Raw genomic sequence first — 17,341 nt, 5'->3', positions numbered from 1 at the left:
TCCATTATTAGAATCCATTATTAAGGAAGTAATAACAGGACATTTAGAAAGTCAAAACGCAATCCATCAGAGTCAGCATGTTTTTATGAAGGGTAAATCATGTTTGACTAATTTGCTAGAGTTCTTTGAAGATGTAACAAGTGGATAATGGGGATCCTGTAGATGTAGTATATCTAAACTTCCAGAAGGCATTTGATAAGGTGCCGCACAAAAGGTTAATACACAAGGTAACAACACATGGGGTTAGGGGCAATTTATTAGCTTGGACAGAGGATTGGCTAACCAACAGAAAACAGAGAGTCGGGATAAATGGGTCCTTTTCTGGTTGGCAAGATGTAACTAGTGGGGTGCCACAAGAAATAAGAAATTTACAAATGGATATGGATAGGTTGGGTGAATGGGCCAAAATTTTGCAGATGGAGTTTAACGTGGATAAGTGTGAAGTTATCCATTTTGATCGGAAGAATAGAAAGGCAAATTATTATCTAAATGGAGAGAAACTTCAGAGTGCTTCAGTGCAGAGGGATCTGGGTGTCCTCGTGCATGAATCGCAGAAAACTAGTATGCAGGTACAGCAGGCAAATGGAATTTTGGCATTTATTTCTAAAGGAATAGAGTATAAAAATAGGGAAGTGCTGCTGCAATTGTACAAGGCATTAGTGAGACCGGACTGGAGTATTGCATACAGTTTTGGTCCCCTTACTTGAGGTGGGATGTAGTTGCATTGGAGGCAGTTCAGAGGAGCTTCACTAGATTGATTCCAGAGATGAGGGGTTTGTCTTTATGAAGAGAGATTGAGCACTTTAGGCCTTTACTCTCTGGAGTTTAGTAGAATGAGGGGAAATCTAATTGAGGTATAAAAGATGATTAAGGGGATTGACAAAGTAGACATAGAGAGGATGTTTCCTCTGGTGGGGCAATCTAGAACGAGAGGTCATAGTTTTAGGATAAGGGGTAGCAGATTTAAAACAGAGAAGAGGAGAAATTACTTCTCTCAAAGGGTCGTGAATCTCTGGAATTCACGACCCCAGAGTGCGGTGGATGCTGGGACATTGAGTAAATTTAAGGAGGAGATTGACAGATTTTTAATTAGTAATGGGTTGAAGGGTTTATGGAGAATGGGCAGGAAAGTGGAGTTGAGGCCAAGATGAGATCAGCCATGATCATATTGAATGGCGGAGCAGGCTCGAGGGGCTGAATTGCCTACTCCTGCTCCTAGTTCTTATGTTCATGTATAAAAATGGAATAAACTCTCATCGAAAGTAGTTGACATATGATTATTAGCATTTTGAATATTACAGGTGTAATTTTGCAACTGTATTCATCAACAAACTGACATGGGAATGAAATCACACTTTACAATATTAATAATGAACATGCCAACATATTTGGATGAAATTTCTGTTATTTCAATAAGGTCATTAACCCAGATTTCTTTAAGCAGTGGATAAAGAAATTTCATGCAAATGCTTTAACATGTAAAACCACAGAATCATAGAGGTTTAACAGTACAGAAAGAGATCATACAGTCTATTGTGTTTACACCAGTTCTTTGCTAGAGCAATGCAAATCTAATCCTAGTGCCCTGTTCTCTTTTCACATAATCCTCTGCTTTAAATATTTATCCCGTTTTCCTTTATGTTATGATGGTTCTTCTATATTTTTTGTTAAGTATTTTTTGAGGACTCAAGTATTTTAGAATTATGGACATTGTTTTATTTGGGAAGACTGAAAAGGATTCCATGGTAGTTTTTTTTCACTGGGGTCATTGAAAGGACACTGAGAGGTCTTGTTTGAAAACAACATTTACTGAAAGTCACCTGTCTTCAGATACATACCTAGCAGGGGCTTGCTGACTTGGGGGAGATGTTTACAGAGAAGTGACAGATCAAGATTTATAGTGGTCATGAGGCTTGACTCTTGAGATATTGTTTTTGGTTCGCTTTTGACAGTGTGTTAGGGGGAGGCGGTGGCGTAGTGGTATTGTCACTGGACTAGTAAACCAGGGACCCAGGGTATTGCTCTGGGGACATGGGCTCAAATCCCACCACAGCAGAATGTGGAATTTGAATTCAATTAATAAATCTGGAATTAAAAAGCTAGTCTAATGATGGCCATGAAACCAATGTCGATTGTTGTAAAAACCCATCTGGTTCACTAATGTCCTTTAGGGAAGGAAATCTGCTGTCCTTACCTGGTCTGGCCTGCATGTGACTCCAAACCCACAGCAATGTGGTTGACTCTTACATGCCCTCTGAAATGGCCTAGCAAGCCATTCAGTTAGGGCAATTAGGGATGGGCAATAAATGCTGGCCTGGCCAGCGGCGCCCACATCCCATGAATGAATAATAAAAAAAAAAGAAGTTTAAGGCAGCCATGAAAACCAGCCAAGAAAGCAGTCACCATCAGCACCTGCAATCATCTCGGAGAACTTCCTGAGAATCAAGTGCAAGAAATAGAGAAACTGATGCTGCATTTCTCCTGAAAAGCTAGCCAGAAATCCCTGTTGTTGCATTTCTCCTGGAAAGTCTGCCAAACGGATCTTCAACATCGCTGAAAAGAACTGTTCTAGAAATATCCCAGTGACGACTGTCTACGTGTATTAGGGATGCCAGAATAAAGGGACAACTGACACCTTTCCACATCTTTTTTTCTTCAAGCATTATCAAGTATTTGGCCAAGTATTCTCTTTTTTGGGTTTTTTTTGTAACAGAGCTCTAAAGAAAAAATCTCTATTTTTACAGTTAACCAGTGTGTGTGTGTGTTTATGTGTGCATGTGAGAGAGGGGCTAAGGTAAAAAGGGAACTTCCATATTTCAATCTGTATGTTAATGCTTTGCTCTGTTACTGGTTAAGTCTTGTTTTATAATAAACTGATAATTTTGCTGTTTATTAAAGAAAACTGGTTGGTGTATTTTATTCTGGGCTAAAGAGTAGATTATATGATTGTATCGGTAACTGGGTAAACATTAAAATATATGTTGTGACCTGTGGAGAAGTGGAACAAGAAAAGACAGTGCACTCCTCCCACCTCGGTCGTAACGTTTAACAGATACAATTCTCTCTGCCTCAACTCTCCCCTGTGGCAAAGCTTTTCATGGGCCTCTTGCATAAAGAGCTTTCTCCCATCTTTTCTTCTCACTCCTGTATCACACACCTTCAGCTTCTTGTCAGACACCTTATTATACATTATCTAAAAATCCATATTCACTACATTCACTGCATTCTCCAACTTCCAGTTCGCAACTTCTTCAAAAATCTATGAGATTTTTCAACACCGTTGCTTTTACCAAGTCCAGGCTGGCTGTTCTCCATTTACCCCTGCATTCCTAAATAATTAATAATTTTGTCTCCATTTCTCATATTACATGGTACACTTTCAGCCCAATGATGTGCATCACAAAGATGTTATGCTTTCACTAAACTCAGCTGCATCATAATTAAAATGACACAGGTCTATCAAGCCTTTTTCTTCCTAAAATAACAATTTCTTTTAACACTACTTAAATTAAGTCCTTTGAAAAGGTAAGGAAAAATAACAGGTCTCCAAATGGGCAATTAGAATAACCACTAAATAAGAGACCCAATATTCCATGCAGCACTATGGATCTAGGCTGCCAGCACTATGAAAATGTCATAAAATACAACTAGGCAGGTGAATAATATAGATTGTAATGTATTAGATTAATATCACACAATTGCACCAGATTTTCTTCCAGGGGAAATTTCAGGCAGTTTGCATTTGTGCTTTTCCCTTTGGTTATTCGTTTCCCTCAAGAGATTAAATAAGTTGTATTGAGTCCTTGACAGTGTGAATTGCACATGATGCATTGCAAATAGTGGGCTTAATGTGCCAAATGACCTTTTTCTCATTCCATACTTGCTAATGTTTCTATATTCCTCCTGTTTAGCTCCCACTAATGGTAGCATAATTCTAGGTGCCCCATATACTGTCCCAGAATTATTCTGTTTTCATAACAATGTTGATTTTTTTTTAATGTAAGATCACCAAACATTCAACACAGACCTGCCAGAAGTGACAGCACTCATTCAGGATATAAATGTTCTACTTGTAAAGTCGCTTCCACTGTAGAAAGGTCCTTAGACTGCAGGAATTCTCTTTATTTGCTATCCTTAGAAGCAAGCATCGAGAGGTCTGCAGAGGTGAACAACAATGTCCCATGCCAATGTACTATCTCAATGTTACAATCTGTATCTGCTGCATTATGTGATTCCTGCCTAAGAATAGCATCCTAGTCTATTGCTATTCATTATGATTTCCTGATACTTTACACCAATCTATTTCACTATTCCTTTGATTAATGTTGTCTGATCTTCCACCCCCCCCCACCACCCCATCATAAATTTCCCATTAATCTCTGTCATTTCTCTTGTTCCCATTTGCAAAAAGTTACAGTTCAATGCCATTGTTGTACTGATGTACTACATTTAATTTTTTTAGTGACTGGAAGCCAGTGTCCAGTGGCCTACCACAGGGATCTGTGCTGGGTCAACTATTGTTTGTCATTCATATAAATGACATAGATGACTATGTGGGGGGTAGGATCAGTAAATTCGCGGATGACACAAAGATTGGCCGAGTGGTTAACAGTGAGGTTGAGTGTCTTGGGTTACAGGAAGATATAGATGGGATGGTCAAATGGGCAGAAAAGTGGCAGATGGAATTTAACCCTGAAAAGTGCGAGGTGATACACTTTGGAAGGAGTAATGCCCATAGATCCCTGAAGGCAGAAGGGCAGGTTAATAGGGTGGTGAAAAAGGCATATGAGACACTTGCCTTTATCAATCGAGGCATAGATTACAAAAGCAGGGAGGTCATGTTGGAGTTGTATAGAACTTTGGTAAGGCCACAGCTGGAGTACTGTGTGCAATTCTGGTCGCCACATTATAGGAAGGATGTGATTGCACTGGAGGGGGTGCAGAGGCAATTCACCAGGATGGTGCCTGGGATGGAACATTTAAGATATGAAGAGAGGTTGGATAGGCTTGGGTTGTTTTTGCTGGAGCAGAGAAGACTGAGGGGTGACTTGATCGAGGTGTACAAGATTATGAGGGACATGGACAGGGTGGATAGGGAACAGCTGTTCGCCTCAGTTGAAGGGTCAGTTACTAGGGGACACAAGTTTAAGGTGAGGGGCAGGAGGTTTAAGGGGGATTTGAGGAAGATCTTTTTTACCCAGAGGGTGGTGACAGTCCGGAATGCACTGCCTGGGAGGGTGGTAGAACAAAGAACAGTACAGCACAGGAACAGGCCATTCGGCCCTCCAAGCCTGCGCCGATCTTGATGCCTGCCTAAACTAAAACCTTCTGCACTTCCGGGGCCCACATCCCTCTATTCCCTTCCTATTCATGTATTTGTCAAGATGTCTCTTCAACGTCGCTATCGTGTCTGCTTCCACCACCTCCCCTGGCAGCAAGTTCCAGGCACTCACCACCCTCTGTGTAAAAAACTTGCCTCGCATATCCCCTCTAAACTTTGTCCCTCGCACCTTAAACCTATGTCCCCTAGTAACTGACTCTTCCACCCTGGGAAAAAGCTTCTGACTATCCACTCTGTCCATGCCGCTCATAACTTTGTAAACCTCTATCATGTCGCCCCTCCACCTCCCTCGTTCCAGTGAAAACAATCCGAGTTTTTCAAAACTCTCCTCATAGCTAATGCCCTCCAGACCAGGCACCATCCTGGTAAACCTCCTCTGTACCCTCTCCAAAGCCTCCACGTCCGTCTGGTAGTGTGGCGACCAGAATTGCACGGGTTGCCTCACATCCTTTAAAAAGTACCTGGATGAGCACTTGGCACGTCATAACATTCAAGGCTATGGGCCAAGTGCTGGCAAATGGGATTAGGTAGACAGGTCAGGTGTCTTTAATGCATCGGTGCAGAATCGATGGGCCGAAGGGCCTCTTCTGCACTGTATTATTCTGTGATCCCCCAGCTTGATGGTGATGGTAGAGTGGGGGATATGCCAGGTCATGAGGTTACAGATTGTGATTGAATACAATTCCTGATGGCCCATAGTGCCTTATGGATGCCCAGTTTTGAGTTGCTAGATCTGTTCGAAATCTATCCCTTTGAGCATGGTGGTAATGCCACACAACAGGATAGTGGGTATCCTCAATGTGAAGACGGGACTTAGTCTCCACAAGGACTGTGCAATGCTCACTCCTACCAATACTGTTATGGACAGATGCATTTGGCTCAGGTAGATTGGTGAGGACGAGGTCAATTTGTTTTTTTTCCTCTTGTTGGTTGCCTCACCACCTGCTGCAGGCCCAGTCTAGCAGCTATGTCCTTTAGGACTCGGCCAGCTTGGTCAGTAGTGGTGCTACCGAGCCACTCTTGGTGATGGACATTGAAGTCCTCCACCCAGAGTACATTCTGTGCCCTTGCCACCCTCAATGCTTCTTCCAATTGGTGCTCAACATGGAGAAGCACTGATTCATCAGCCAAGGGTGGGCAGTAAATGGTAATCAGCAGGAGGTTTCCTTGCCCGTGTTTGACCTGATGCTATAAGACTTCATGAAGTCCAGAGTCAATGTTGAAGACTCCCAGGCAACTCCTTCTCGTCTGTATACCACTGTGCCGCCACCTCTGGTGGGTTTGTCCTGCCGGTGGGAGAGGACATACCCAGGGATGGTGATGGTGGTGTCTGGGATATTATAAGGTATGACTCCATGAGTATGACTATGTCTGGCTGTTGCTTGACTAGTCTGTGGGACAGCTATCCCAATTTTGGCACAAGCCCCCAGATGTTAGTAAGAAGGACTTTGCAGGGTTGAGAGGATTGGGCTTGCCATTATCGTTTCCAGTGCCTAGGTCGTGCCAGGTGGTCCATCCGGTTTCATTCCTCAAGAGGGTGCGAAGGAGATTTACTAGAATAGTGCCAGAGATTAAGGATTTTAGCTGCAAGTCTAGGTTGGAGAAGCTTATGGATGCCCAGTTTTGAGTTGCTAGATCTGGCGGAGCCTCACAGCTCCAGGGACCCGGGTTTGATTCTGGGTACTGCCTGTGCGGAGTTTGCAAGTTCTCCCTGTGGCTGCATGGGTTTTCGCCGGGTGCTCCGGTCTCCTCCCAAATCCAAAGACTTGCAGGTGATAGGTAAATTGGCCGTTGTAAATTGCCCCTCGTGTAGGGAGGTGATAGGGAACATGGGATTACTGTAGGGTTAGTATAAATGGGTGGTTGTTGGTCGGCACAGACCCGGCGGGCCGAAGGGCCTGTTTCAGCGCTGTATCTCTAAATAAAATAAATAAATAAAAGCTGCGATTGTTCTCCTTGGAGCAAAGCAGACTGAGGGGAGATTTGCTGGAGGTGTACAAGATTATGACAGGTTTAGATAATGTAGATAAAAGCTCTTCCCATTAACTGATGGTACAAGGGTGAGGGGACACAGATTTAAGCTTTTGGGTAAGAGATGCATGGGAGCGTGAGGAAGAACATTTTTTTAAAATAACACACACGTGGTAATGACCTGGAACTCGCTGCCTACAATGGCGATAGAAGCGGTGATGATAAATGATTTCTACAGGAAATTGGATGGCTACTTGAAGAAAATAAACCTGCAGAGCTACAGGGATAGAGGAGAGGAATGGACTCTTTGGATTGCTCTCCAGAGACGGCATAGACTCGATGGGCCGAATGACCTTCTGTGCAGTGATGATTCTATGGTTTCTCTCACTATTGATTTAATTGATAACAGTCTATCAGCCACTGCAGGAAGCCAGAAATAATAAGGTAACACTGTAGCTTGAGAACCAGACAATTACAGGTTTTATGATTTACTAGACAGAAATAATTCTTTCAGTACCCGCAAAACTTCAAGACCAGCGGCAATTTTTTTAAAATCTCAAATTCATAATAATAAAAATTAGGAAGGAACTATTTATCTAGACAAGTACTAATATCCAATATGTGCATTACCATGTACTGACATTGGTGGTAGTTTAACAATTGAATCCAGTTTTTCCCAGGAATACGATGGGATGGGGATACCTTCTTCTGAACTACAAGTCAGTGTGACATCATTTCCAGCATCAACAACTCCTTGAAGTCTGCACAATGGGATAGTGGGTGGCACTGAAAGAAGAGATTGCAAAAGATCAGGTCTGATAATGGTTAGAGCACCACTAAAACACATCTCCCATTGAAACCAATGAGAGCACAGATTCAAACAGGGCCTCATACTGTCTGGGGAAATGCTAATAATTACTAACTCCTTAATTCCCATAATTTCAATGAGAGATCAGTCAGAAAGCTCCTGCAGGATCATTCAACTCAACAAACAAAATCATCAAAATAACGCATTTTCACATAACAATTGTTCATAATGTTAATAAATAAGTTCCAGAAATGTGCTCCTGTTACATTTGGAGCTGATGTTAGAGAAGGTCTTTAGGACCCAATTATTAGGTTCCATAATACTGCACAATATCTTACAGTATGCTGTGCCTGCAGGGAGAGTGGCACAGTGATTGGTTCATACATACCAGAAACTTCACAAATTCACAGGCTGTATGCTCAGTCAGGTACTGTCACTTTGACCTATGACTTGTACTTTTACACAATTATATCGTTCATTCATGGTGTGGCTGTATTGTGCATTAAATTCTCAAATTAGCAAGATTATTAATGCTCAAGTATCCAATCTTGGATTCAGGAAATTAAATATTATGCTCCAATAATACTCTCCCTCTCAATGAAGTGATTGAATAGGGATCTCATACTGTTGTCTAAGATAATAACTAGTATAGAAAAAATAAATCCAGGATGTTACATCAAATAAAACCATGACATTATTATAAGGGACCAATAGAAAGTTCTTCTTCATATGAAGAGTGTTGACCTAGAATGGAATTCTGGTTAGGACAATACAGGTACAGAAAATGTGATTATTTAAGAAATAGAATCATACAATACAGGAGGCAGCAATTTGGTTAATCATGTCAGTACCAGCTCTTCGAAAGAGCTGTCCAATTAGTCCCACTCCCCTGCTCTGTCCCACAGCCTTGTAATGTTTTCAGTTCCAAGTGTTTGTACAATTCCCTTTAGAAAATGATTAAATCTACTTCCAGCCTCCTTTCAGACAATGCATTCTAGATCCCCTCCGAATCACACATTGTCCTGATTTGAAAATATATCATTGTTCCTTCTTCATCGCTGAGCCAAAATGCTGAAACTCCCTAGCTGACAGCATGGATTGCAGTGGCTCACCCCCACCTTCTCCAGGTCGATTAGGGACAGGCAATAAATCCTGGCCTTGCCAGCGACACCACATGGCATGGATGAATAAATTTTTTAAAAAACATAACATGTCGCTACATGAAAGAAAATGCCCTCATGTCGCCTCTGGTTATTTTGCCAATTCCCTTAAGTCCGTGGCCTCTGGTCATCGGCCCTGCTACCACTGGAAACAGTTTCTTCTTATTTACAATATCAAAACCCATCAAGATTTGGAACACCTCTTCTCAAATGTCCCTTTAACCTCACTGTTGTAAGGAGAACAACTGCAGTTTCTTCTGTTTCTTCACATAAATGAGGTCTTTCGTTCCTGATACCATTCTAATAAATCTCCTCTGCATCCTCTCTAAGGCACTGACTTCCTTCTGCTGCCCAGAACTGAACACAATATTCCAGCTGGGACCTAAGTAGTGTTTTATAATGGTTTAGCATAACTTCCTTGCTTTTGTACTCTATGGGATGAATTTAGCCACGAGCCTGCCGATTGCAACATCTGGATGAATTAAAGCGAGTGGTGGGACATTAAGATGGCAGCACCATTACTAATGCTGGAATTGGCAGACAAATCCTAATGACCAGAACTATCAGGTAGATCAGTCTCAAATAGAAGTGCTTCCCTGCAAAGTATTTGCCTGAAGATGTGAATGAAATCTATATGCTCATTTTCATTTCATGGTGCTTCGACCTCCCGCTGTGCTCTCACCTCCTGTGAGAAGAGCTACACAGTGGGGGTCCCGGTGCCTTGGCAAACTGCCATTGCCCTAGGAAAATGTTAGCTAATTGATACTACAGTGGCGTTAATTGGCTTCTTGCCGTTGCCGGGCAGGTTGACAGCCGGACACGAAGCCCGTCCCTGGGAAAAGCGACTGGAGGTAGGAAAACCTCTAGGAGCCAGCCCAAAACACTAAAATAAATAAATAAATTTCCTGGCCACTCCCCCCACCCACCTCAAAACCTGTCTCCAAGATGCTGAGAAAATTCCTCCCATGCCTCTATTTATAAAGCCAAGGAGCCTGTATGCCTCTTCAATAGCCTTCTCAACTGGTCCTGCCACCTTCAAAGATTTGTGTACATATATCCCCAGGTCCCTTTGTTCCTGCATCCCCTTTAAAACTATACCATTTTGTTTAAATTGCCGCTCCTCATTCTTCCTACCAAAATAAATCATTTCACTTTTTTTTTAATTCATTCGTGGGATGTGGGCATTGCTGGCTTGGCCAGCGTTTATCGTCCATCCCTAATCACCCTTGAGAAGGTGGTGGTGAGCCGCCTTCTTGAACCGGTGCCGTCCATGTGGGGTAGGTACACCCACAGTGCTGTTAGGAAGAGAGTTCTGGGATTTTGACCCAGCGACAGTAAAGGAACAGCAATATAGTTCCAAGTCAGGATGGTGAGTGGCTTGGAGGGGAACTTGAAGCTAGTGGTGTTTGCATGAACTGCTGCCCTTGTCTTTCTAGGTGGTAGAGTTTGTGGGTTTAGAAGGTGCTGTCTAAGAAGCCTTGGTGCATTGCATCGTAGATGGTACACACTGCTGCCACTGTGCGTTGGAGGTGGAGAGAGTGAATGTTAGTGAATGGGGTGCCTATCAAGCAGGCTGCTTTGTCAGAGATGGTTTTGAGCTTCTTGAGTGTTGTTGGAGCTGCACCAATCCAGACAACTGGAGAGTATTACATCACACTCCTGACTTGTGCCTTGTAGATGGTGGACAGGCTTTGGGGAGTCAGGAGGTGAGTCACTCACTGCAGGATTCCTAGCCTCTGACTTCCTCTTGAAGCCACGATATTTATATGGCTACTCCAGTTCAGTTTCTGGTCAATGGTAAACCCAGGGATGCTGATAGTGGGGAATTCAGCGATTGTAATGCCATTGAATGTCAAGAGGAGATGGTTAGATCCTCTCTTGTTGGAGATATTCATTGCCTGGCGCGAATGTTACTTGCCACTTATCAGCCCAAGCCTGGATATTGTCCAGGTGTTGCTGAATCTGGACATGGGCTGCTTCAGCATTTGAGGAGTTGTGAATGGTGCTGAACATTGTGCAGTCATCAGCGAAGATCCAAACCTCCGACCTTAGGATTGAAGGAAGGTCATTGATGAAGCAGCTGAAGATGGTTGGGCCGAGGATACTACCCTGAGGAACCCCTGCTGTGATGTCCTGGAGCTGAGGTGATTGACCTCCAACAACCACAATTTTCCTTTGCGCTAGGTATGACTACAACCAGTGGAGTCATAGAGCTATATAGCACAAAAACAGGCCCTTCGGCCCATCGTATCTGTGCTGGCCATCAAGCACCTAACTACTCTAATCCCATTTTCCAGCACTTGGCCCATTGCCTTGTATGCTATGGCGTTTCAAGTGCTCATCTAAATACTTTTTAAATGTTGTGAGGGTTCCTGTCTCTACCACCACTTCAGGCAGTGTATTCCAGATTCCGATCACCATCTGAGTGAAAAAATATTTTCCTCAAATCTCCTCTAAACCTCTTGCCTCATACCTTAAATTTCTGCCCCCTGGTTATTGACCGCTCCGCTAAGGGAAAAAGTTTCTTCCTATCTAACCTAACAATGTCCCTCATAATTTTGTATACCTCAATCACATCCCCTCTCAACCTTCTCTGCTCTAAGGAAAACAACCCTAGCCTATCCAGTCTCTCTTCATAGCTGAAAAGCTCCAGCCCAGGCAACATCCTGGCGAATCTCCTCTGCACCCTCTCCAGTGCAATCATATCCTTCCTATAGTGTGGTGCCCAGAACTGTACACAGTACTCCAGCTGTGGCCTAACTAGCATTTTATAGAGCTCCATCATAACCTCCCTTCTCTTATAGAGTCATAGAGTCAGAGAGATACAGCACTGAAACAGGCCCTTCGGTCCACTGAGTCCGTGCCGACCCACAACAACCCATTTATACTAATCCTACATTCATCCCACATTCCCTACCACATCCCCACCATTCTCCTACCACCTACCTACACTACGGGCAATTTAGAATGGCCAATTTATCTATCAACCTGCAAGTCTTTAGCTGTGGGAGGAAACCGGAGCACCTGGCGGAAACCCACGCGGTCACAGGGAGAACTTTCAAACTCCGCACAGGCAGTACTCAGAACTGAACCTGGGTCGCTGCAGCTGTGAGGCTGCGGTGATAACCACTGCGCCACTGTGCCACCCTATATTCTATGCCTCGGCTGATAAAGGCAAGTATCCCATATGCCTTCTTAACCACCTTATCTACCTGTGCTGCTGCCTTCAGTGGTCTATGGACAAGTACACCAAGGTCCCTCTGACCCTCTGTACTTCCTAGGGTCCTACCATCCATTGTATATTCCCTTGCCTTGTTAGTCCTCCCAAAATGCATCACCTCACACTTCTCAGGATTAAATTCCATTTGCCATTGCTCCGCCCATCTCACCAGCCCATCTATATCGTCCTGTAACCTAAGGCTTTCCTCCTCACTATTTACGACACTACCAATTTTCATGTCATCTGTGAACTTACTGATCATATTACTCCTACATTCACATCTAAATCATTAATGTACACTACAAACAGCAAGGGTCCCAGCACCGATCCCTGTGGTACACCACTGGTCACAGGCTTCCACTCGCAAAAACAACCCTCAACCATCACCCTCTGCCTCCTGCCACTAAGCCAATTTTGGATCCAATTTGCCAAATTACCCTGGACCCCATGGCTCTTACCTTCTTAACCAATCTTCCATGCAGGACCTTATCAAAAGTCATACTGAATTCCATGTAGCCTACATCAACTGCTTTACTCTCATCTACACATCTAGTCACCGCCTTGAAAAATTCAATCAAGTTAGTTAGACACGATCTCCCCCTGACAAAGCCATGCTGACTATCTTTGATTAATCCCACACGTTCTCCCCACAGGTCCGCTCCTCTCCACTCTGCTCCCGGAAGGCAAGTGTTTTCCCCGATTCCCATTGACTCCGGTTTTGCTCAGGCTCCTTGATGCCAGAATCGGTCAAATGCTGCCTTGATGTCAAGGGCAGTCACTCTCACCTCACCTCTTTAGTTCAGCTCTTTTATCATCGTTTGAACCAAGGCTGTAATGAGGTCAAGAGCTGAGTGGCCCTGGCGGAACCCAAACTGAGCATCACTGAGCAGGTTATTGCTAGGCAAGTGCCGCTTGATAGCACTGTTGATGACATCTTCCATCACTTTACTGATGATTGAGAGTAGACTGATGGGGCAGTAATTGGCCGGGTTGGATTTGTCCTGCCTTTTGTGTACAGGACATACCTGGGCAATTTTCCATGTTGCCGGGTAGATGCCAGTGTTGTAAATGTACTGAGACAACTTGGCTAGGGATACGGCAAGTTCTGGAGCACAGGTCTTCAGTACTATTGCCTTTGCAGTATCCAGTGCCTTCAGTTTCCTGATATCACGTATCATGCAGAGTGAATTGAATTGGCTGAAGACTGGCATCTGTGATGCTGGGGACCTCAGGAGGAGGCCGAGATTGTTGCAAATGCTTCAGCCTTATCTTTTGCACTGATGTGCTGGGCTCCTCCATCGTTGTGGATGGGGATATTTGTGGAGCCACCTCCTCCTGTTAGTTGTTTAATTGTCCACCACCATTCATGACTGGATGTGGAAGGACTGCAGATCCATTGGTTGAGGCCCATCAAATTTCATCTGGCATGTGTCTGCACATTTCAACAGTCTTTGTGCTCCTGATGTCTGTTACTATCCTCCTCACTGTTTACTACATTTCTGAGTTTCGTGTCATCTGCAAATTTTTAAATGAAGCCCTGTATATTGAAGTCCAAGTCATTAATATGTATCAAGAGCAGTAGTGGTCTGAACACCAACCCTTGGGCAACACTACTGCACACATCCCTACAGTCTGTAAAACAACTGTTTACTACTTGCGGTTTTCTGCCCCGAGCCAATTTCATATTCATACAGTCACTGTCCCTGTGTTTTGTTTGTGGGCTTCAATTTTGCTGACAAACCTATCATGTAGTATTTTATTACAACATATTTTGATAGTCCGTCTACACAACATCAACCGCACTACACCATCCAGTTACTTCGAATCATAGAAAGTTTAAGCCACAGAAAGAGGCCACTTGGTCCATCGTGTCTGTGCTGGCTGAAAAATGATCCACCTATTCTAATCCCATCCTCCAGCATTTGGTCCGTAGCCCTGCAGCCTACGGCACTTGAAGTGCATATCCAGGCTCCTTTTGAATGAGTTGAGGGTCTCTGCCTCAACTACCCTTTCAGGCAGTGAGTTCCAGACGATCACCACCTTCTGGGTGAAAAAGATTTTCCTCATCTCCCCTCTAATTTTTCTACCAAACACTTTAAATCTATGCCCCCTCATCACTGACTTCTCTGCAAAGCTGAATAGACCCTTCACCTCCACTCTTTCAGGCCCCTCAAATTTTTGTACATTTCAATCAGATCTCCCCTCAGCCTTCTCTGTTCCAAGGAGAACAACCCCAGCCTATCCAATCCTTCCTCATAGCAGCATTTTTCCAGTCCTGGCAACGTCCTCGTAAATCTCCTCTGTACCCTCTCTAGTGCAATTACATCCTTTCTGTAATGAGGTGACCAGAACTGCACACAGTATTCAAGTTGTGGTCGAACCAATGAGCTATATAGTTCCAGCATAACCTCCCTGCTCTCGTACTCTATACCTCGACTAATAAAGGAAAGGATTCCATATACCTTCATAACCACCTTATTGACCTATCCTGCTATCTTCAGGAATCTGTGGCCATTCACTCCATGGTCCTTTATTTCCTCTACACTTCTCAGTATTTTCCCATTAATCGTTTATTCCTTTGCTTTGTTTGACCTCCCCAAATGCATCACCTCACACTTCTCCAGGTTGAATTCCATTTGCCACTTTTCTGCCCATCTGACCAGACCATCAATATCTTCCTACTGCCTACAGCTATCCTCCTCGCTATCGATCACACGGCCAATCTTTGTGTCGTCCGCAAACATTTTGATCATGTCCCCAACATTTACATCCAAATCGTTAATATACACCACAAAAAGCAGAGGATCCAGTGCTGAGCCCTGCGGAACGCCACTGGAAACAGCCCTCCAGTCGCTAAAACAGCTGTCAACCATTATCCTTTGTTTCCTGCCACTGAGCCAATTTTGTATCCATCTTGCTGCATTTTCCTGGATCCCATGGGATTTTTTTTTTTTAAACCAGTCTGCCATGTGGGACCTTGTCAAAAACCTTGCTAAAATCCATGTAGGCCACATCAACTACACTACCCTCATCTATCTTCCTTGTTACTTCTTCAAAAAATTCGATCAAGTTGGTCAAACAAGATCTTTCCTCAACAAATCCATGCTGACTATCCTTGATTAACTTGTGCCTTTCTAAGTGACAGTTTATCCTGTCTCTCAGAATAGATTACTTCATCAAAGAATTCAATCACGTCAGTCAAGCATGCTTTGTCTTTCACAAATCCATGGTGAATTTCATTTATTACCTCATATTTTTCTAAGTGCCAATTAATTTTGTCCTGGATTAGTGTCTCCAAAAGTTTCTCCACCAACAATATTAGGCTGACGGGCGTGTAATTGCCAGGTTTACCCTTGTCTCCTTTCTTAAACAAGGGTGTAACATTTGTAATTCTCCATTTCTCTGGCCCCACTCCTATATCTAAGGAGATTGGAAGGTTGTGGCAGTGTTTCGGTTATTTCCACTCTTACTTCCCTCAGCAAAATTTTTGTGATGGTGTTGCTCTGGATAGATAAGTTACATTCAGTCAAAAAGCTGTCCTCATCCATATCTATCCTGTGATCCTATGATATGAGCTATTATATAATATGCTGGTGAGACTTAGTGGCAGGACGTCAATACTTTACCAGCCTTTATTTTCTACTGCATTGACAAGCTGTCCAATTTGGACACCACAAATCCTTTCCTTAGTATTTAATTGGACTCTCAGCTGTCTATTGACACATTCAGAGATCCAACACTAAATCCGTGTGGATGTGCTTCACTGCACCAACAGCAGCACTGACAACTTTATACCAAAAATGGTATTGTAGTGGGACAGCGTGCTTCTGTCGATAGAAATTGTCTAACCTAAGTAAATAGTAACAGCTACAAACAAAATGAATGCATAACCTGCCATCTTCAGTATCAGCTACACATCCTGATGGTACACTTCCCAGCACCATTTAGAATTGAAAGTACTTGTGAAATGCTGAGTATACTAATATTAAATGCACTGGTGTGCCTGTCATTGAAATTATAGTCTACACTATAGAAGGTTGTCTGCCAGTGGTGCTTCCCCTACTTAACGCTTTACACTACACACATGCCACTGATCAGCAATTCCTTATTTTAAATACACTGCTGACTCCTCAGCTGTGTGTATAAATTCTGGTTACCCAATGCAGGTCGGATGAAAATGTATGACATATTCCATCTTTCCATATTGTGTTACGGGAGAGATTTTCTGTCTGCTCTTTGTAACAAAATTGTGCAGGAGGTCTTTACACTCGAACACAATTTCACTGCAAAAAGTACACAGAGGGGATCATCCCCATAATTAGTAATGGCAATGTCACACATGTACTCCTCATGAAACTGCCTGCAATAACCTTGAATCAAAAACAGTTTTGTGATGAAATTAAACATTTAATTGCAGCACAGAGGATGATCATGGAAAGCCATTAGCAAAAGATTCTATACAACCCTAGTTATACTGGCATTATTGGGTTCTTCATCTAGATTCAGCAGTGAAATATCAAGTATCTTTCATGCATTCACCAGATAAATACCGTGCTGCTACAGGAATGAGATATGTATCAGCTCCTGAAGCACATCAACATTTTACAATTTCATGTTTAATATATTTCATGCTTTTATCAATATGCTCCTATACTCGGCTATTCAAAACTAAAGAAATGCTTTCACACCATAAAAAGGGCCCCAAGAGACATTTAGGAGGGAATGGTGTCTTCTGATTGTGACCAACTAATCGGCACAATGAAAGTTAAAGCTGCACAAGCTATCAAAATGACAACAAAAACATCAAATATTGACCAAACTTTGTTTTACCCTTCTATTTT

At 43.1% G+C, this 17,341-nt stretch overlaps 1 protein-coding gene across 1 annotated transcript in view; it reads right to left on the bottom strand.

Moving 5' to 3' along the window:
- Positions 1 to 17,341, bottom strand: part of LOC137374122 (immunoglobulin superfamily member 11-like) — a 319,944-nt gene that overhangs the window by 26,562 nt on the left and 276,041 nt on the right. Inside the window, 1 exon segment of the mRNA XM_068039887.1 lies at positions 7,943 to 8,098. Coding sequence (XP_067895988.1) covers positions 7,943 to 8,098 — 156 coding nt within the window.

Source organism: Heterodontus francisci, chromosome 10 (genome assembly GCF_036365525.1).
Source record: "Heterodontus francisci isolate sHetFra1 chromosome 10, sHetFra1.hap1, whole genome shotgun sequence".
NCBI classification, from domain to species: domain Eukaryota; kingdom Metazoa; phylum Chordata; class Chondrichthyes; order Heterodontiformes; family Heterodontidae; genus Heterodontus; species Heterodontus francisci.
Note: the sequence above shows the minus strand (reverse complement) of the source record. Positions and strands in the feature narration are given on the sequence as shown.